Source organism: Lampetra fluviatilis, chromosome 1, assembly GCF_964198595.1.
Source record: "Lampetra fluviatilis chromosome 1, kcLamFluv1.1, whole genome shotgun sequence".
NCBI classification, from domain to species: domain Eukaryota; kingdom Metazoa; phylum Chordata; class Hyperoartia; order Petromyzontiformes; family Petromyzontidae; genus Lampetra; species Lampetra fluviatilis.
In genome coordinates this window covers 13862289-13884839 of record NC_136275.1, presented here as the reverse complement: position 1 = coordinate 13884839, position 22551 = coordinate 13862289, and the positions used below count along the sequence as shown (strand labels likewise).

General features: G+C 47.2%; 2 protein-coding genes across 2 annotated transcripts; both read left to right on the top strand.

Moving 5' to 3' along the window:
- The first annotated feature begins 3597 nt into the window (after positions 1 to 3597).
- Positions 3598 to 12559, top strand: LOC144932771 (galactose-3-O-sulfotransferase 2-like). The gene is made up of 2 exons (XM_078857216.1): positions 3598 to 3689; positions 11105 to 12559. Exons 1-2 carry the CDS (start codon positions 3598 to 3600, stop codon positions 12354 to 12356), a joined length of 1344 nt encoding a protein of 447 aa, XP_078713342.1. The 3' UTR covers positions 12357 to 12559.
- Positions 12560 to 19730: 7171 nt separating this feature from the next.
- Positions 19731 to 22152, top strand: LOC144936537 (galactosylceramide sulfotransferase-like). Its single transcript, XM_078863728.1, has 2 exons — positions 19731 to 19819; positions 20985 to 22152. Exons 1-2 carry the CDS (start codon positions 19731 to 19733, stop codon positions 22150 to 22152), a joined length of 1257 nt encoding a protein of 418 aa, XP_078719854.1.
- The last annotated feature ends 399 nt before the right edge of the window (positions 22153 to 22551 follow it).

The window sequence follows — 22551 nt, the reverse complement described above, 5'->3', positions numbered from 1 at the left end:
CTGTCGCTCCACACGAAGCTTCGGGTATTTTCGGTCACAAACATGCCCTCCCTTCTCTTTGCTTGCGTAACGTGGATCCCTCTAATTAGAACATTTTCCCGGTTAGCCTATGATCCATCCTGGGTTTAACCAGGCTGGATTGTGTGAGAAGCTCACAAATGATTTAAAGATCTGGGCACATCCCCATCAGTGAGCTCGTCCGGCTGGCAATGCTGCGTTGACTGGATCAGGTAACCCGCAAGCCCAGCCAACGCATGCCCAATGAGCTTTTGTTTGGCCGGATAGAGGGGGCTAAACGGGCGCGGCACGGGCTGGTAAAGAGATGGACTGATGCGATACAGGAGGATGTGGAGCTAAGTGGACCTGCCGAAGAAAGGTACCAGCGGTGTCAAGATCGGCCTCTATGGAGGAGGCTCTTGAAGGACGCTGCTACTGGGCAGTTGAAGGCAGTCGCCCTCCAACAACACTAGAGGGCAGCGGAGCAATGCTCACAACAACGAGCGTAGCGGCGGGCGGATTAAAATACAGCAAGTTGCCAGTCATCTCATTCGGTCAAACCATGGCACCTGGGTTTGTTCCGGACCTCCTGTCAGCGATCCGTCGACACTTCACGTGGCATCGCAGTGTACCTAGCCTGGCACAAACGTCGTTGTGACCACACGGTGGTCACAGCTCTATCGTCAATCCACTGCTGACCACACACCGCACGTGCATGGAGTTCACCGGGCTGTTTCTCTCGAGCTATCCCCTCTCACCCATCACGCTGTCGCCGTCTGTCGGCTGTTTACGAGTGCAGTGGGTTCCACGGAGACAAACACTTGAACTTGGAGTCAACACGTTTATTGCCACACCCCGACAGGGTAACTGCATAAGGGGCCGTCCATAAATGACGTCACGCACCTAGTGGGGGGGGGGGGGGGTCAGACATTTGTGACGATGTGTAACGATGGGGGGGGGGGTTGAGAAATATGACATCACATCAAAATGCGCAACTTTAAATAAATATAGACAACACGATCTACTTAATTAAATAAACTTTTTAATAAATGTTTTCTCCTACAACAGCAGAGTGCAGCGGCACATTAAATACACACTACAATGACAATAGTTTAAAGCGATTTGAAGCATGTTTATTTTGGGGGAGGGGGCGGGAAGAGCTTTGTGACGTCATATTTGAGGGGGGGGTCTGACTTTTTGTGACGCCGTGTGACGAAGGGGGGGGGTCAAAAATCGTCCAAAATCGCGTGACGTCATTTATGGACGGCCCCTTACTTCTCTGTCGCAGCCTCGACTGGTGTCTTGTTATTTGATCCAAGCATTGCATTGACAGCAACGTTTTGATTTTACATTATGTGCTATGCATGCACCGTACGTATGGCAATTTCCAGAAACGTCACACCTATTATATATTTTCCTACGCAGACCATAGTGTTGAAAGCCAAGCCACTGAGTGATTCCGCGCAAAAAGGTGCCGCGTGTCGGTCGAGGGCGATGTTTCGTTTCTCCACGCAGGTCTGCGCGCTGGGAGGTGCAGGACAGGACCGGTTCTGACATCACTCGCCACCGATTCACGACGTGTATTTGTTACAATGGCTCTTCTTTTCAAAACAAAGTATTTGTTGAGCGACTGTGTTGGCAGTGGTGCATATAATTACAAGCACACTTTCTTTCCTTTCCCGAAAGCAATTTTTTTACGAATCAGTAACTTTTCTGTAAGTACAGTACCAACATAGTGCATCATTTCAGAAGTATTCATTCAACACAAGCAAAACTCTTGATCGTTTCGACATAGAGTTTCTCATCAGCACCAGACTTCCTTGAATCGACGCGGTGTCAAATGTGGGTTTCATGTGGCTAGACGGGGAAGTGAAGGGGACATATCGCCCGCGTGTGTAAGTTACTTATATTCTCGACAACGACGGTAATGATTGTGTTAATTGAAAAGGCGTGAGGAGCTTTCAAATTTACAAAGGGCTGTAAGTCGCAGTGCATATTATAAGAATGATAATTTGTTCCCCTTTTTAAATATATTGCTGGATGAAGGCCCCCCTGTGCCGTGTCAATAGTAGGGTGTTGTTTGACCCTACTTCACCACGTTGGTGAAGAGTGCGCCCAACACCTGTTCAGATATCACCTACGACTGATGTTAGCCGTGTTCGGGAATCGAACTCAGGTGGTCCGTTTTATTGAAAAGTGTGCCAACCATCACGTCACCGAACCACAGGCATATTGATATATCTCTATATATGAAGAAGTACAACTTGGAAATGACATTTTCCATATTAAAAGTTCATTACTGGAAGAAAAAAAAGTCCATCTGCAGCCCTAATTTCAATCTTGGCGAGAGCTTTCAATGAACGCAGACTCCAAAAGTGGATGTGGAAACTCTGATCCGGCGTTATTCATGGGCACTGGTCACGCGAACCTAGTCACTCACGAAAAATGTAAAACAAAAACTGAAACGTGTGCGCCGTGGCACGGAGAGAGAAGTGAATACTTGAAAATCACACCGCGAGGCCGAATGAGAGGCGCGTGAGTGAGAAAACACACGCAGGTTAGAAATACTGTAATGATTACTTATCTATCTATTCAGAAAATCCACCCTGATTTGTAAGACTCTTTGTCAGGAGGGTGCTGCATTGGATTTGTATTTTAATGTTTGCAGCTACTTGTTGATACAAGTGGGAGGAAACCCGAGCACCCGGAGAAAGCCGACGCGCGCGACATGCCCATGAGTCAACTTGACTTATCTTATTCCATGGTGAGCCATGGAAAGGTACATCGACACCCGCGGGAAGGAAGTGTCACAACATTTGTGCGATCTACCAACCTACGCTGCCTCCACAGGGCGGAGACCCCACCGCCCGGCTGTATTCCATGCAAACTGTTTGAGAAAAGTAAGTGAACTTCGGCAAAAACACGTCGCAAGAAGGAATTGATGGCAGAGCGTCAAGAATAATGACGACTGAGTGGCAGCCAATGGATGGAACGCGTCCAATTTGTGTCCAACCACCGAGGAGATGTAGCGATGAAATACGCTTATGTACAAGTAATTAGGGAGATTGTTACATGTTGTGGGGAATGGTAGTGTCGTGGTTATCGCGCTGCGCTACGAACCCGGTAACCCAAGTTCGATTCCCCGCTCACGGCCAACACCAGTGACGATTATCTGAACCGGTGCGGGGCCTCCCCTAGGTCGACTCAGTCTCAAATGAGTCCCCGGTGCGGTGTGAAAACATCGCCACTGGAGAGACAAAGGTGGCTGGGCGTGATGCTGGCCGCTCACCCCCTCATGTACCGCGCCGGCATTCATAGGTGCTCGCTAACAGCACTTTTCCCAACAATCTGTTCAGGCTTTCCGGGGAATCTTTGTCTTCGGGGGTTTTCATTTTATTACCGCAAGATTGCGAGAGGGAGGCGGCCACTTGGGGAGTCCTCCATCCAACAGTGGAATGATCACCACTGATGGACGATTAGGAGTGGCCACGCGAAAGAGTCTAGACCTCAAATCAGTGACGGACAGGGGGGGGGGAGCACGCGGAGCCGCCCTGGCCCCCACGACTGCCCCTCCCGAGCGGCCCGCAGCTCAGACTCGCCATGGCCATCGCGCCGCGCACCCTCGCTCAAGCCTTCGCGGCTCTGCTCGTGATCTGCGTTGTCACCAGCGTCTTCTATCTGGCGCTGCCAAGGTCAGTCCACGCGCCTCCGAGTCGTCCGGCACGCAAAGTCCTTCGTGCAAATCTGTGTCGCCGGTTACATTGATCGGTCGAGGCGCAGAGTTTCACGGCCGTCTGCTGACACTTCGACGCGCGGTAATCGCAGACTGGAAGGTTGCGGGGATGCAACAAGCCACCAAGTCGGCAGGGTCGCACTCGGCTCATCCTATAACTGCATCCAGGGCCGATAGATTAAAACAGTAGCTGACCGATGGGTGGAATGGCTCCAGCCACAGAAATGTGGAATTTCCACCACCCGCTGTAAACAGGGGGAGAGCATCGCCCGACACTCATTTGAGTGGGAAGCACGGTTTTTTTCTATCATAAACATAATATAATTCAATCACGTATGTTTAGCCACATTTATTAATGTGTATGTAATAGGAGAAATATGCATTGGCGTAGTAACAAAACGTCAGATTCAATGATCCACTCTGACGATGTGGGCTCTTGACATGCAACGGCGATATTCATGTAACTAAGAACAGTAATATCTCGGCTTAGTCGAATCCATATTGTCTTGTTATTATTCGTACACGTGTAGGAATGAACTGTCGTCTATAACAAACAAACAACGTTTCTCTGCAGCGGCCGACTACGGCGGGTTGCGGTTACAGGAGCGCGCCCCTGAATGTAACAGACGTGAGATTTGATAGAATCCGTCCCGCGTCGCTTATTTTGTCGAAACACTCTCACGCCGCGTCCCCTCGATGCGTTGAGTCGGCAACGTAAAAGAGGACGCGTTCATCGCTATTCTTTTATTCTGTTACTTTTGGAAGGCCGATCGATTTGCCAAAGAACGTTTCAACGAGCATACGTCGCTTAGTGACACTTGAATTAATTACTGACAAAATTACCGTTGCTGGCGGTAAGAAACGACATAACGCGTGGCGTGAACGCGCGCCTTTTATAACAAGTACGGTAGACAGGAATGAAGTTAAAGCATTTGACCCGCAGAAGCCCTTGAGTGAACGTGCCAAATATGTAGACTTCTCAACAACAAGGCGGCCTGTGTCAGCATCCACACCTGCAGCCCATCCCTGCTCAGGCTTGCAAGGGGCGAGCGCATCGATCAGAAACGAACTGGACATTATTTGCGTTCGTTCGGTGATGTCGTGCATCGGCACAAATATATGACACGAACGAAAAAAACTCACGTTTGCCAATGACGCTGTCCCAATGAGCAAAAATATATTCATATAGTAGGAGATGTTTCGGGCTATCGCCCTTCGTTGTGGAGAGAAGGGGCCATTGAGAAACGACCATTGCCATAAATGTCGCCCATATATGTGTACTGTGTATATATACTGTATATCCATAAGATGTTTTTTTTGGGGTTAGATCGCGTAAATATAAATGTGTCGTTAAACCCGCCACCACCCGACACAGCCAACTAGTAAGGTTTGTCACGTAAATATCCAATTCGTTCTTAGTACAGCACACTGGTGTGTTGGAGAGTAAACCTACACCATTTGCAATTCGAGTACGATGTTTCGCCAGTAATTACAACTAGCGTCATCAGGCGACAGCCATATTTGGCTATATATCCGTTTAGATCAGCCTTATCAGCCTTATTGACGAAAGCATTGGGATTCTAGTGAGTATTTTATGATCATTAATCGTCATCTTAATCTATGTTGCTATTCTTGTACTTGGGGTTTGTATGATGATTGTGTGCGCGTGTGTTTTTTACACTAATAACTGCAAATATGGGCTACCGGAATAATGTCGTAACATGTGTAATCGCTGACTAACACTTGCGTTCAACTGCCCCCCCCCCCAGCCACTCGTGTGTGGTTAAACCGGATTTTCAAGTGTGGTCAAGTTAATTTTTAGCCCCAACCGCCGCTGACTGAGTTGCCACGTATTTTTAAGTGACACTTTGTTTTCAATTATTGTTTTTATCTCCGTGAAATAAAGTGTTTTATTTAATTATATATTACGAACGTTTGAAGAGGGCCAGGGTTAGATCGCGTAACATATATACATGTGTCGTTAAACTCGCCACCACCGGACACAGCCAATAAGTAAGACTTGTCACAATTTGTCAGAGGTGGGACAAAGTCATTGTTATGCAAGTCCAAGTCGAGTCGCAAGTCATCAAATTCATGACTCGAGTCTGACTCGAGTCCAAGTCACATGACTCGAGTCCACATCTCATAGGTGGGACAAAGTCATTGTTATGCAAGTCCAAGTCGAGTCGCAAGTCATCAAATTCATGACTCGAGTCTGACTCGAGTCCAAGTCACATGACTCGAGTCCACACCTCTGCAATTTGTTACTATTTCAGCACACCGGTGTGTTGGAGAGGAAACCCACAACATTCTCCAACACATCGATCCCCATTCCACGGTGATCCTGCTGCTGCTGGATCGGCCAACGCGGTTTCACGTGAGACGCTCCGGCCCTAAACATCTCAAACCGGTTGCCAGTGGCAGATATTCGGGATCCAACCTTGAGTCCGACTTACTATGTCGTGACCAGTGCACATTCCTGTTGGACTGAACTCTTAGGAGTACGCGATAACAAGTGTTCTGACTAGCTATAGGTGCGGCATTGATAGGCGAGGCCCGTCTTCTTTCAGAGCAGTTCTTCAATGCAGGGTCCTGTACTGTCAGCTCACTCTCAGTTCTACAATGCAGGGTCCTGTACTGTCAGCTCACTCACAGTTCTTCAATGCAGGGTCCTGTACTGTCAGCTCACTCACAGTTCTTCAATGCAGGGTCCTGTACTGTCAGCTCACTCACAGTTCTTCAATGCAGGGTCCTGTACTGTCAGCTCACTCACAGTTCTACAATGCAGAGTCCTGTACTGTCAGCTCACTCACAGTTATTCAATGCAGGGTCCTGTACTGTCAGCTCACTCACAGTTCTACAATGCAGGGTCCTGCACTGTCAGATCACTCACGGCATCACATCAAGCGACATTTTCAATTGCAGGCGCCCTGTGCACGAAGCAATGCCAAACTACCAGCCACAGGTCTAGTAAAACCGGATATTTATTATACTGTACACCGATAATATATATTATTACGCTTAAATATTGACTAAAAACTTTCGTGACTGCAGGAATTCACATTCTTTGGGTCTTTCGGTAAAGTCACGTAGATAGGTTCAAAGAAAATAAGAAAAAAGCTACGACGTTTCGATCACAACACAAGCGATCGTCATCATGTGTTGTGATGGAAACGTCGTAGTTTTTTGTTATTTTCTTTGAACCACCTACGTGACTTTACCGAAAGACCCAAAGCATATTATTACGCTTGTTTACATCGAAAAACCTCACCGATTATCAACTTCCAAATGATTATATTTACATTGTACGGGTTTAAAAAAAAATCTATTGGAGGGAACGAAAGAACCCCAACGAAGGCTATATGTGGAATTGGGGGAGAGCGTACAAACTCCACAGATAAATAATGCGCACTGAGCCGAGAATCGAACCCAGGCTCGCGATTTTCGTGATCGCGAGTGTTCGCCTCTCAGCGAGAAGGCCGTGTGGCTGTGGACTGCGCACTGCGTTGCAGACACGGTCCACCCGAGTCGGAGGGGCCGAGTGTGGACAAGCAACCTTAATGACTGATGTGGCGTTCGGGGGCCTTCTTCCAGCAGTGCATGGACACGGCAACTCAATAATAACTAGCCTTTTGCCCGTCCAAGGACGGGTGTATTCCAGTAAATCTTAAACTTGCAAGCGAAAATCAGACCGCGACGTGATATTCATTGCATCAATTTGTGTGCAATTTGTAAGGGCGCGGTGACACAGACTTATTTCATTTAAAGGTTACAATCCCTTGTTCAGCAGGACAGCCTTTTTACTTTGATGTCTCAACAGCGTTGCGGAGATCACGTGACGTGAGGGTTCTGCCTTTGTAGTGAGGGTTGTGAGTTGACGCCGAGGAGGGGGGAGGAGGCGCCTCGCCCCCCCCATGTGGAGTGACGTCAGCCGCTAATTAATATAAATGGGGGGGGAGTGTCCATTTCGAATACGTCACCTCTTCATGATTATTAACGAGGGGGGCTGTTCGATGTGGAGTGACGACACCTGCTCATGATTATTACTGAGGGGGGTTCCTACATGTGGAGTGACGTCATCCGCTCATGATTATTAATGAGGGGAGGGGGTCCATGTGGAGGACGTCACCTGGTCATGATTATTAATGAGGGGGGGGGGGGCTGGCCGACCATGAAGTGACGTCACGCGCGGGACACACAGACATTCTTGGCTCATTATCGCAGTAAATGTCACTCAATAAAAATGAATATTGTTTGTTGTGACTTAACAACGCCCCCGTCTGCCAAAATGGTGTTACTTTTGGAGGCAAATATGCCTACACACCATCCCTACGTACAATCAAATGCGTCCCATCTGCACACAATTTATACTTCACACTGTTGTCGTGTTCTGTATTGTTTGTTGTTGTTCCGTTCTAACCCGCCCCGACTCGACATCTGTGAAAATTTTCTCTATAGCTCATCGGATTCCTTCGGTATAAATAAAATAAATATTCTGAATATTTTGGACGCTAAGGGTGGGTCGGGAATCACGCAGTTGGGTCAAGGTGAGAATGAAGATACGTCCGTTAGTCATGAGGTATCTGCATGCGCGTCATGTTTACAATATATCAGGGGGCCATAAGGCATTTACCAGTAACTTAAGAACATATTACCAGATCCTTCAATTAATGTGACGCGCGTTCCACCCACCAAGCCCACACCTTGTAAGAATAACAACCCTAAACAAGCGTGTACTCTCAGGGTGCAGCCATGTATTGCGATACACTCAGAAAACCGACACTCTCTGATGTACAAATTACTGGGTGCATGCAGCACGCTCATATCGCATACGTTACCCGAGAGCGCAATGAACACGTGGCAATGGCTCAGCCAAGTTAGAAATGCACGAACACTGCACTGGCTCTGCTCAGCCCCATGACTCTACACGCGATCCCGAACTTTTGGCCAAATCTGGAGAATTTCCACAGCTGTCCTGCATCGCTGTAAAGCCACTGTTCTTATGTTTCTGGCTGGAAAAATCCGACTCCGTTCTCTACCACTTCCCTTTGGTTCGACTTTCTAATCCAGGAGTGGCCTCCGAGCGCGATGATTACATCTCGTCATCGCTCCTGCTGTCGTTCTGGAATCGTATACAAAATAGCCTTTTCCTTTATCTGTTACTAGCTTTACTACACGGCTTCGCCCGGGACTTGGATTCACCACGCCCGGCCGCCTTTGTCTCCCCAGTGGCGATGTTCACACCACAACAGTTACTCGTTTAGGGCTGAGTCGACCTAGGGGAGGCTCAGGACCGGTTCTAATAATCGTCACCGGTGGTGGCCGTGAGAGGGAATCGAACTCGGGTCGCCGAGTTCGATTCCCAAAATATATGCATTATTGAGCTCCGCCCCCCCTCCCCCCCCCAAAAAAACAAAAGTCTATTTTTATAATGTGTGCATGGTGTACAGTCTAGAAAGTACCCACGTGGAACATTTCCAGTTTGTTTCATGTCGGGAAGTACGCTAAACATTTTGAACAGACACACATATTCACAACTTTGCCTTTTATATATATGGAGATAGACTGAGACAAAACGGGCACAAAAGTGTAAAGAAACACTTAAAATGCTAAAGCATATTTTCCTGTAGTGAACGTGTAATATTTACGACACCTCCGATGACCACGGTTGGCTACGTACGATGCAAAAGAAGTTCAACATACATACTATGTGGGTGCTTTAAAAAATAAGTAAAGCTATACTTTAATTGTAGTTTGTTACGTGATTTTTCGTTAAGCATCATACACGTGAAGACCAGTGACGTGCGGTGAGGTCAATGGCTGGAAAGGCACTGGCTAGTGTCAGAGCCAGATTCACACACTGAGGGGGGCGTGGCGTCACGGAGGGGGGCGTGTTAGACACGTCCCCTTCAGTGAGGCAGATGTGATAGCTGCCTCCCCTGGTGCTTTTTCATTGCAGTGTCATGAAGAGACCAGCGAGCCTAAATATATTTATACACATACGTGAAACAAGTTACCTGGAGTATGGAAGGCGTGGACATGGAATGAAGGGGTCTACAAACATTACATTGGTGACATACTGAGATAGTAACAGGCACGTGCTTTTTGCCCGCGCTCCATCCAGTTACTGAGGGGTTGCGCAATCAGAGGGGAGGCTGAGATCGTCGCTGCCTCACCTCTCGTTTCTTCCTGTATTTGCAGCGGAGCTTCGCAACTTTGGCGATTTTGACTATAAAAATGATTGGAATCGTACAGAAATGACATTTATAACACAGATCAATGGAAAAATCTTAATATTTATATTTTTTTTACTTTTAGTAACAGATATTTTCATTGGAGTATGACAGGTGAGGCTCTGCCTCCCCCTGCCTCCCCTGACCGCACGTCCCTGGTGAAGACAGCATACACGTTATGATGGTGTTCAAGGTTAAAAGATACGTGCATTGTTCCATAACTCACGTTATAGGGCGAGCTTGAAGCCAGGGCTGTCAAGAGTCGAATAACGAAAAACAAACTCAATCAGACCCGCTTCCATGCTCTATGTAGAGCCACTTGTTAGTGAATAGTTATGTAACCTTCTCATCCTCTGGGTCCATGTTCTATTTTATTTGAATCTGTTGATCGGGGTTTACATAACTTTTAATTTAAACAAGTATGTGACTGGTTGTACCGAATGCTATTTAAAATGTATTCTATGATACAATGTTTAGATTTGAGACATTACCTGGTTGCCTGGTTTTGGGGCCCATCTTGCGTTATTCCGAGTCCTGTTTGAAAATCTACAAATTCGGAAAAGTGAGGTCTTTGATAAAATCCATAGCCAACGATCTTTGTTAATCACTTGTTTTATTAATTAACCAGACGTTAAACGTTATGGAGCTTTTCATTCTATATAACCTGGCTCTATTCACAGATATCAAATCTTTAGGATGACAAGGTGAACAACTTGGAATGTCAGAATCAAAAGTGCAAAGGAAGTATTATGGATGTAATCAGGATGAGGAGGCTATGATGAGATTGTGGTTAAGTTGGGTAAGATCCGTGTGCAGGATAATGAAAGGCCGCTTACTGAGAGGCATTGGAGTGAAGTGGTGCACTGGCAGAGATGTCAGTAGTGATGATGATGATGACCATGATGATGCGACTGTGAGGACCTTGCAGGTTGAATGTCAAATTTTCCACAGAGGCAGAATCCAGCAGAAGGAATCAATTATGAGGTCTGGTGGCACCAATGGCATTGTCCATGTTGACCTCTTGACTCGAACTGGATCTGCAAATCCATGTCCTTGTTTACGTTTAAATTATTTACCCAAAGCAGAGCCATGCATAATCTGTTTTCCTTTCTCTTCCTTGTTGTGTTTGTGAAAACAAAAGTGCACAGCTGCGTGTTCCAGGCCTCCCGGTGCCATGGTTCACAGACATCGAAGGCAAGAGGAGCCAGTGGAGAGACGCGAGGAACTGGGTGTTTAAAGTCCCGGCCGCAGCACCAAGCCCACAGCAGGCAGCTCGGCCGATGCGCACTGATGTCGTCTTCCTAAAGACTCACAAAACGGCAAGCAGCACCTTCCAGAACATACTGTTCCGATTCGGCGAGAAGCACAACCTGACGTTCGCCTTCCCGATCAGGACATACCAATTTGTCTACCCGGGCCCGTTCATGGCCTCATACGTGGCTCCTCTGCCACCGATCGTCGCCGCCACCGGAGGGCACTTCCACATCCTGTGTAGCCACATGCGCTTAAACATAGCCGAGGTGGCACGCGTGATGAGTCCCAACGCCACTTACCTGTCCATCGTGCGCCGTCCCGAGAGCGCCTTCGAGTCCGTGTTCCAATACTACCAGAGCGTCGTGCCTGCTTTCATCGCAGCGAAAAAAGAAAGTAAAGGCAATGACCCATTGAGGACTTTCCTAGAGAAGCCTGAAAGGTTTTACAATTCGCAAAAGAAGCCCCCAGCTTTTGTCAAGAACCCAATGGCATTTGACTTCGGGTTGGATTCCAACGCTGCCGTTTCAAGTGATAGTTTCTGTGCTGGCTTAGAACGGCTGAACACCAAGTTCGACCTGGTCATGATCACCGAGCGCTTTGACGAGTCCGTGATCTTGGCCAAGGAGTTGCTGGGCTGGGAGATGGAGGATGTGGTCTCCCTGTCTTTAAACAGGCGCGCCAAGACCCACGGCAATAACTCGGTCGAGAAATACGAACCGCACCTGTACGAGATGATCCGGCGCTGGAACGCGCTGGACGTGGCTTTGTACGAACACTTCTCGCGTCGCTTCCAGCGCCAGGTGGAGGCGTTCGGAGTGGAGCGAATGCGACGCGAGGTGGACGCCCTGCGCAGAGAGGTGAGCGCCCGTAGAGAGGAGTGCGTGGCGAGCGAGATGGGCGCGAGAAAGATTAAGCAAAGGGAGATCAGGCCATTTGTGTTCGGCGCAGTGGATATCCTGGGCTACAACATGAGGAGCGGCCTGGACCCACGGACACGCGAGCGGTGTCTGCGGATGCTGCTGCCGGAGCTCAAGTACCACACGCGGCTCTTCCAGCGGCAGTATGGCACCACGGTGGAGAAATACCAAAAGAAGATAATTCGCGTTAAAGAGAAGCACAGACACGCTTTGAAAATCTAAGTTTACAACGATTGACAGCAATCCGTGTGCATTGTATATTTCATGGCTCTTCGTTGCTGCCCCGCCCAGTGTAATTTGCACAGGTTGATGACTTTCAAGTATCAGAATCCAAGCACCTGAGCACAACGAAGGAATCAAAAACATTTTGACAGAAGGGGTCCGAGATGTGGTGTCGATGATCTTTACCTCTCGAGAACGATTCAAATCTCACCAGCAGGTGTGTCTGTGGCCATTTTTTCTTGGGGGGGGGGATGTGGGTGAACTCGTAACTAACGAGCATTAATGCTTAGCGTTCTCACAGAAAATGATATCATTAACATCTGGCCGACAATTACCAGCCAATGCTGTCAACAGGGGCAATTCTGAGAAATGTGCTGTTGATAGGTTGATTCGGGAGCGAGAAAATCGAGGTCGGTATCACCAATAGATGCACACAGCGCCCTGACAATTGCTCTCTGCTTGTGGTGCAAAGTTCTGCTAGTTGTGAGCTGTCGGGAAGTCGCACCAGGATGACATGCTTCATGGGAGATGCGTGTGTGTGCCCAGTGCACACAGTCACCCTGATCAGAGCAACCTGATTCCTGCTCACCCTGCATCCTGCCATGTAGCTCCAGGAACACTGTTGCAGCACAATCCAATTTCAGCTACACCATCTCCACAACAAATCACGTGCAGTTTTGTCTCTGACATCATCACGTCGTTGGGAAATGTATTGGGTCTGCCCCCGTTTGCGAGTGGCTGGTGAAATCAAAGGACCTACGGCAAGCTGATACCTTTTCTGTGCTACGAGGATGAGAATCGCGTGGTTAACAGCAGGTGAAAATCACAGCCGTAATATCTTGTGTCACTTTGGGAGATGCCATGCGGCCACCCTGATTATTACTGTGGTGTAATAACCATCGCACAATGGACATTCAAGACCCCCTGACGTAATTTGCAAGAGTAGGTCATTGTGTGCCAGCGTCAGGATCACAAATTTGCCAAAATTAAAAAATTACCCGCAAAATTACTGAATTGGGATTGCACATAGTAATCATTGCCCCCCTACTGACATACTAATGCCCCACTTATCTCTTGCAAATTATATTATCATGGTCTCTTAAGGTCTCACCTGGTTGAACAAAATAAACATATTTAGATGTCCAAGCAATTATGTGAATGGTGCTCCTAGAGCAGTTGTTCTTAACCTGGGATGCTAAACACGGCAGATTTTTTAGAAGGTAAATCATCAAAACACAAATTAAGTACGGGCCGGTAAGTAGAGCTACCTTGTAGCTGTATTTATTAACGTGCATATTTTTTACGATTGAGAACCAAAGGGGTGCAAGGCTGCAGTAAAGGTTAAGAACCGCTGTCCTAGAGTGAGTTTTGTATCAAGCTGCCTTTTTGCATGGCTAAAATTTATCACAGCACTTTAGTTGCAATGATATAAGTTAATTTGACGTGTTCTGATTGCTATGATTAAAATTATAATATGACCTTTTTCAATCCACTGCCTCCCCATGCTCGGTTGCTCTGTTGGTCATTGTTTGACCATACTTCGCCATGCTAGTCATAATTTATGCACAAGTTGGATGCAAGATACTTAATTTATAGTAATGTAATCTCATTAATGCGGCTTCACATTCGTGTCAGACAGCTCACTGGCCTCAATATGGAAAATGCTCCTAAAATCCGCCGGCAGAGATTGTAGTAATTTCCCAATCTTATGTAAATTATCTAATTGCTGAATTAGTTCTGTACATAGGCCCCAGGATAAGACAAATATGACGTGATATTAAAAAAAAAACTTCCTTTAATCTTACGCTGATACCATGCCACCGGCATGCATTGAGTCTATATATGCTAAGGCAAGGGAGGCCCAGGTGACGTTCAGAGGGAAAATTGTGAATTAAGGAGGTGCCATGGATAAAACGTGATCACACAAAGTACATGATTGGGAGGAGACGAATGAAATTAATGTTTAAAGTGAATTATGAAGCTCATTCCGCCACAAACTCTGGGAATCAGATGATACAATATTATTTTTAAAGATCAAAAGTGGTGTGTAAAGTGTTGCAATGCAAGCAGAATGGGTAATGTTAAACCATATGAGCAAACGGTTTTGTAGAACATATACAGCCCTTTTTGTTGTCAATTCATTGCTGGTCATATGGGTTATTTGACCATACCTCACCACGCTAGTCCACGCGGGTTATCGACGGTGGCGGGGAGCATTAATGTGGGAACAGCATGACAAAAATATTGAGCTAAAAACGTTCGTGGGACCCCCATCAATCGATAGTAAACAGCCACCGGTGTGCATGCGTGCAATGGAAACCTCTCCAAAGACAAACACGGCGACACAATCTGCTCGCGATACGGCCTCGGGTACGCGGTGCCCGGAGCCACGTCAGTCCGCGCGAGTGATTGCCCCATCATGAGGGCCTCTTCCAGCTGGCATTCGCATCAAGTCCCCCCCCCCCGCCAATGTGAGCTGTTAACAAGAGCTCGCCAGTGTCCGCCAGGGTAAACAACGTGGCGCGCGACACTGAGGGTGGGCACTGTTTGCTCGACTTGGGCGACCTTCACCGTGTGCACCGTCGATAATCAAGGGCAGTTCGGCAAAACGTCGATGTGCCTTGTACGATGCGAGCGCACACGCGCGCGTGATATATACCTGGTCATCATGTGTGTAACACTGCATCAATTCATTGTGTAGAATTGGTTCTTACCAGTGTTTAATTCCAGCGGTATGTCTTTCTATCTGAAGGAGAGTGCGGTACTAGGGGAGTGTGGTACTAGGAGTGTATGGTACTAGAGGAGTGTGGTACTAGGAGAGTGTGGTATTACATGGAGACGAAACCCAAAAAAGAGATACTGTATACAACCATTGCATCGAAAGTTACCTATGCTGTGCGTTTCTGGCTGTCTTCACTTTGCAGGTTTAACTTTGTATTTTAAAAAGGTACGGGAGCGACGCCGCAGTAACCTCACTCGATTCCTGCTGACCATAAATATATATTTTTTATTTTGAGTGGGGACAGTCACAGAGGCGGAATTTGCACTGCAGAAAACTGATTTTCCAGTTCTCTGTTATCTGTAGGGGCCACAGAACCACGATGACCGCATGACGGTCACCAGCTCACCAAGTCAAATCAAGTTTGTTTTCTTTGACCATAAGGTGAGAACTCAAGAGACCAAGGATAGTCTAATTTCCATGCAAGAGCGATGAAGCAAATACAAGCTCGCGCGAATGCAAATGCGTCGTCTCATGAGCGATAGAAAAAGTTGCACAAACATAAATCAACGTTGAATGTCGAATTCCCTGTAGGGCGAGTCGGCTGACGGAGTGACGGACATTACAAGCCACGTGTTTTTCCCCACGAGCGGTTCCCCCCCTCCCAACACCGCACATGCCTGCCAGGTCACATTTTGCGTGCCAAGACCCAACAAATGTACTGCACTCCGGTGCGCAAATAAACACATTCTTGCGGAGGGAGCTGGTAGGAACGTTGGGTTGCTCGGTCAATGGCCAGGGTCAACGGCGGCGTGGTGTATTCCGCAAATATGCCCGACTGTGAGGGCGGGCACAAGCCGGCGTGAGTAGGTTAAACGTTGAGTTTTATAAGGGCACCACGGGGTGACCAGCCCCTCCCCACCCAGCCCCACATCTCCCACCCCCACCCAGCCCCACCCAGCCCCACCCTCCCCACCCAGCCCCTCCCCATCCTCCCCACCCAACCCCTCCCCACCCTCCCCACCCAGCCCCACCCTCCACACCCAGCCCCACCCTCCCTCCCTCCCCACCCAGCCCCTCCCTGCACGACGGACACAATAATCCCATGTGGGCTGATGTAACCAGGAGGTTCCTACGAGTATTAAAGCATTTTGACGGTACTGTAATGTGTGCATTAAAGACGTTTTTTTTGCATTTGCTTGACATTAAATATGCCTTTGCTTATTTAAACAACAGAATGCATTTAAATAATATTACATTATTGCGTATGGTGCCAATGTGTTCAGGAGCTTATTGCCAATGTCTGCTATAGCCACGACAAGATGGCTTCAGGAGAGACTTCGTGTAGTTTTGCTATTCCTCTTCTGTTTAAGGAGCGCACACGACAGCGGTTTACTATATGGTTCATACCTTAGGTTGCATGGCCCCAATCGTACTGTGGCTTGTCTTTAATTGTCCAGTTGTCCATGTTGATTGTGCACGGCGTATTGTCACAACAGTGGAAATGAATAAAAGTGAATAATAAAGTAATAGGGGTTTTCCCCTTTTTTCTGGCGACAAAACTGAAACCTTTTGCAAGGAATCATGTTTACATTAACCACAATACTTGCAGTCTGAATGCAAACAAAAAACAACACTGATAATTTTGGGGGAAAAATAAAAAAACTTTATTATTATATTTTGGTACTGGCAAAGGAGGTCCCATGATGTAGTTATGCGACTGGTTGTTGATATATGTTGATTCCTGCTCGCTTGTTGCAAGTTCAAAAGCAAACGTTTAAACACGAGCAATATCGGCTGCATTTTAAGCATGAACTCATTACCTCCGTCGTCTTCCATCACGAAGAAGCTGACATTCCTATTGCAGCCATCATTTCACCCATTTGCAAATTTTACCATAAATCGTAACGTGTTTATGATATTGCAGTGACATCGGTTGATACATTCGTGCCATTACGTAATGTGACTGCTTGCTACTTCTGTAAGTCTGCCATCTAGCGGCAAGAAGAACAGCACATGAGACGATCAGAAGACCTGTAACATTCCATTGATTGGGTCATTTGAATACATTCTTCCAATAATTATGCTAAACACTCGGTCTACCTCGAACGCTATGAAGAAGGGTTATTGCCCGAAACGACTTTTATATATTTATGTTAAGGCAGTGTTATTGACGAAGAGTGATGGTTGCGGCCACGATTGCCCTGAACTATCCCTGTTGGATCATGTATGTATGTACGCACGTCGAACTTCTTTCGCACCGTACCACGACGGCCTCTAGACTCCCAACACACGCCAAGCTCTCACCCAGTTACCTGCGCGGAACATTCAACTCATCCACCACGTCCACTGCATAATGTAATACTGGTAGGAACCTCCTGGTTACACCAGCCCATAGGGGATTATTGTGTCTGTCCGTCCGTCGTGCAGGGAGGGGCTGGATGGGGAGGGGAGGGTGGAGAGGGGAGGGTGGGGAGGGGCTGGGTGGGGAGGGTGTGGAGGGGCTGGGTGGAGAGGCTGGGTGGGGGGTGGGAGGGGTGAGGCAGGGTGGGGAGGGGCTGGTCACCCCGTGGTGCCCTTATAAAACTCAACGTTTAACCTACTCACGCCGGCTTGTGCCCGACCTCACAGTCGGTCATATTTGCGGAATACACCACGCCGCCGTTGACCCTGGCCATTGACCGAGCAACCCAGCGTTCCTACCAGCTCCCTCCGCAGGAATGTGTTATACTTTCGCAAGAACAGATTCATCCAGCTTGTCAATCATCTAGGAGTCGTAAGCATATATCAATCAATCATGCTGGACCAGTTTTACATGACGACCACGTGAGCCTCCCCAGGCATTAGACTTGTTTCTACGTTTGCAGCAACTAAATTGCCAACACAGTCCGGGTATTCCTCGATTGGCAAACGTTCGGTTTTACGAAATGTAGCATGAACGCAATTGACAAATTACGGAGAGTTTTCGATGAGCGAAATCGAATTTCCGCGTGAATAAAATGTCACGCGGCAAACGCCATGAGATGAAGCAAGAAGCACCGGGGAGGCTGCGTCATCCATCCAACCCGCAACAGCGTCACGGTGTCCCTGCCGTGTCACAGTCACGCTTCCACATCGCCTTTCCAGTCATTCAAACATTCAGATCTTTTGGTGAGTTTCCTGAAAAGGTTAATTAATTTATTTTTGAATTAATTATTCAATAGTTTTTAAATTTATATTCAGTATTATTTTTGTGCTGTGAACAGTGATCGAGGTGTATATTTTTACGTGAGGATTTCAGTTGGAATGACTGTCCAAAACACATCCCTAATTTTTCGTATTAAATTAATGGGAAAAGTCATTTCGATTCAGAACTTTTGTTATACGCGTGTTTTTAAAGAAATTGAGGGATACCTGTGCTGTTGTCATCACCAACATATATCCTGATTGCAGCCAATTTACAAACGTTTAATAATTTGTACAATTTCAACCAAATTAAAACCATACAGTGCCATTCATTGTTATACGACGATACGACAAAAACACGAATAACTGCTGGCTCGTTTTCTTAGTCTGCCTGCCATCTCGTGGCAAAATCTGGAGAAGACGTGCACGAGACTGCATGAGGGCATGCAACATGGGAAGACGCCATGTCCTTGGTTGGAATCAACAACAACCGCCTTTCGCCACTAAGTAGCGGTGACGTTACCACGGCGGCGCTTATGCCATGCTAGGTGGACTTTGAGGCCACGTAAAGTGTCGACTGCCTGCGGGCAGGAAGCCACGGGACAGACCCAGTCACCATGGGTTGACTGAAATGACTGGGCAGATGCACCATCGATGCTCTTCACTGTGGCAACTTTCTGCGTTTAGCCGCCCGACGCTCTGCTCATTGATGTAAGCGTCTCTCTTTTGCCCTCTATTGTTGATGGGGGACGACTGCATCTAACTCCCCAGTAGCATAATTAACGAACCTCCTCCACAGACGCCGATCTTGTCACCGCTGGTACCTGTAACTCCAATCAGCTCCACATCCTTCCGTACCACATCAGTCCATATCTTCTCTCGCCTGTGTCAGGCCCGTTTCGCCCGCTCTATCCAGCCAAACAGAAGCTGCTTGGGCATGCTGTGACTGGGCATGCGGGCTACATGAAATCAATACCCAATGCAACATACATAGTATCATGAGTGTACAATCTATCATTTACGATGTACGGTATGAAATGTATGTATTCTTACACTGTGGCCAGCAGAGCCAACGAGCTTGTGCAAATGAGAGAGCACAAAGAGACACACATTCCAAAGTAAAATGTAGGACATGCAATTAAGCAATTCTTAAGCAGAACAAATCATTTGGTGATACAGCGGTGGCAATGGAACTCATTACAAATAACAAACAAAACACACAGTTCGTCAATAAAAGTGCCTTAAAAGGATAATAGTAAAGAATCAGTGACGTTTCGGGCAATGGCTCTTCTTCATAGCACATGAGAAGAAAAAAATGCGCATTATACTATTGCTGGACAATTACTTATGTAAGATGTTATTATCAATACTTGCCGCTCAACAAATCTTACCCCTAAAATAGAATCACGCCCAGCAGGTAATATTTAAGACAAGGGGTGTGGCTCAGCCGATCATTTTCCGACTCTTGGGTCCTTGACCCCAAACGCGAGATGGCCACTGGACGTTCGATCGCGTTTGCCTTCGTGGCGCTGGTGGTGGTTTCTGCAATTGGCTGCTTGTTGCACATCACGTTCTCAAGGTCAGTTCGCCATTGTTGTGGGGTTTTTATTTTTATAAATCAAGAGTGCTGCTCATATATTGTTGAAGTTAACATCGTCATTCCTCTGGGTTGATGATCTGGATGTTGGTGATTTACATGTCGACGTTCAATTATATTAAACGTCGTGTAGCCCGGGCCCTGTGACTCAGAGGTACCGCGAGCTGCTCGCTCCATCAGAAGGCAGTGGGGGTAACCAACAGTGGTTGTGTTATGGAGATACTCGCCCCGCGATATGAATGTGGAATTTATGCCACTTGGTTATAAGCCGGAGATGAGCACCAGTGCCTCAATGCTAATTCACAGAAAAATATAGGTTGAACAAATATTATAACGATTGATAACAAAGTGTGTATTAAAATATTAATTATCATTAGCAATGGACTATCACGACAATATATACTCTAATATATAATAATCTATGACAGTGCATAACCCATTGTGGACCTCAAACAGCACTTATTTTGGCCTCCTATCAATGTATTCATAAAGGGATTAAAAATGTATATACGCGATGAGAGATAGCACAGAGATTACAGGAGACAGGCAATGCATTTATAAGATTTTCTGTCCACCAAAAACGGGTTTGGTGTTTCAGACGTCTAAATGCAATCGCAAAAAAAGACGCTTTTAAATTAAAAACTAAATTAGCCTTTAAGAAGGTGGAGGTCAGGGTCAGGGAAGCATGGGAGAAAGGAGAGGAAAAGAGGGACGAAGAACCCAAACCAAACCAAACAACGAATCTCGAAGGAGGGGAGGGACATCTCTCAGGGCATCCATAAACTACTAGGGCTCATTCAGCAACGATGTGCCAAGGCATTGATGCGTGATGTTAGAGATAATGTATTCAAAATTAAAAGGTACGTATTCATGGGATAGGAGTGAGATGTATGTATGTATGCAACCTACAAGAGAGACAGGAGAGCAATGTTATTGGTAGAAGATATTTAGATCATGGAGATGTATTTCAATTGGAGGTTGAAGATAGTTGGGAGCTCCTTTACGATGTTGAGGTCCATACGCAATTACGTAATCTGAAAATGATTTGTGACACCATTGACAATAAGAAAAATATTTGGGCAGTTGGCCTTCTTCTCCCCTCAACTAGTCACATGTTTCTGTTCCCCGTGTCTCCAACATTGTATAGAGAACTTCAAAGCGTGAGGGGCATCTGGACGCTTACGACGATCTTTCAGACGAAGGATAAAACCGCCAGGGAGTTACGCACAGAAATCTTCTTCATGAAGACTCACAAGACGGCCAGTAGCACCTTCCAGAACATCCTGTTCCGCTTTGGCGAGAAGAACAACCTGACGTTCGCCTTCCCCTATGGGGCATACCAATTCTTCTACCCGTACGATTTCAAGGCCTCATCCGTGGCTCCTCTGCCACGGCACGCTGCCGGTGGCCGCTTCCACTTTCTGTGCAGCCACATGCGCTTCAACATGGCTGAGGTTGCACGCGTGATGAGTCCCAACGCCATTTACCTATCCATCGTGCGCAGCCCAGACACACACTTCGAATCCGTGTTCCATTACTATGAGAACAATGACCGTGCGTTTATAGCAGCAAAAAACCACAGCGACCGCATTAATAAAGACCCCTTCAGGACCTTTCTCGAAAGCGCCGAGACGTTTTATAAAGGGAACAGAAAGCGCGGTCCCTTCGGCAGAAACCCCATGGCGTTTGATTTTGGGCTCAACCCCAATGCAGACGTGTCGAGTCGTGAATTCCGCTCCGGCTTAGCGCAACTGGATGCCGCGTTCGACCTGGTCATGATCACCGAGCGCTTTGACGAGTCCGTGATCTTGGCTAAAGAGATGCTGGGCTGGGCGATGGGGGATGTGGTCTACCTATCCAACAACAAGCGCGCCAAGACAAATAACGATGAGCCACTCGAGCGAGAGGACACGCGTCTGACCGAGATGATCCGGCGCTGGAACGCGCTGGACGTGGCTTTGTACGAACACTTCTCGCGTCGCTTCCAGCACCAGGTGGAGGCGTTCGGAGTGCAGCGAATGCGACGTGAGGTGGACGCCCTGCGCAGAGAGGTGAGCGCCCGCAGAGAGGAGTGCGTGACGAGCGAGGTGGATGCGAAAAAGATCAAAGCGAGAGATATGATGCCGTATATTCCAAAGTCTGTGGTCATCCTGGCCTACATTATGAAAAGCGGCCTGGACCCACTGACACGCGAGCGGTGTCACCGGCTGCTGTTGCCGGAGCTCAAGTACCACACGCTACTCTTCCAGCGGCAGTACGGCTCCACGGTGGAGAAATACAAAAGACGGGCGACCAAATATAAACCCAAATCTTAATGAAACCGCTGAAACACATCGCTGATGTCATCAACAAGCCGCCATCGTCTCTCACGATCCTGAGATATAATGATCCATCGAGCGCCTTCAAATCAGTTGATGTAATTGCTCCATCTCTTAGAATCACGCCTTCCCTCAGCCTTCGGCAATCACCCCTTCTAGTTATACTTAATACTTTAAAATATGTTAAAATACTTTTAAAAAGTCATAAATAGTCTTGATTTGAAGCTTTCGTGACTGCAGGAATCCCAACTCTATGGTTCTTTCGGTAAAGTCACACAGTACACAAAATCCGTGATTTGATCCCATCGGTGAAGAATGCGATTCCGGACAAGCAATGTCCTGGTGTCTATAAACTGAGTTGTCTCTGCGGCAGCAGTTACATTGGTGAAACGAAGC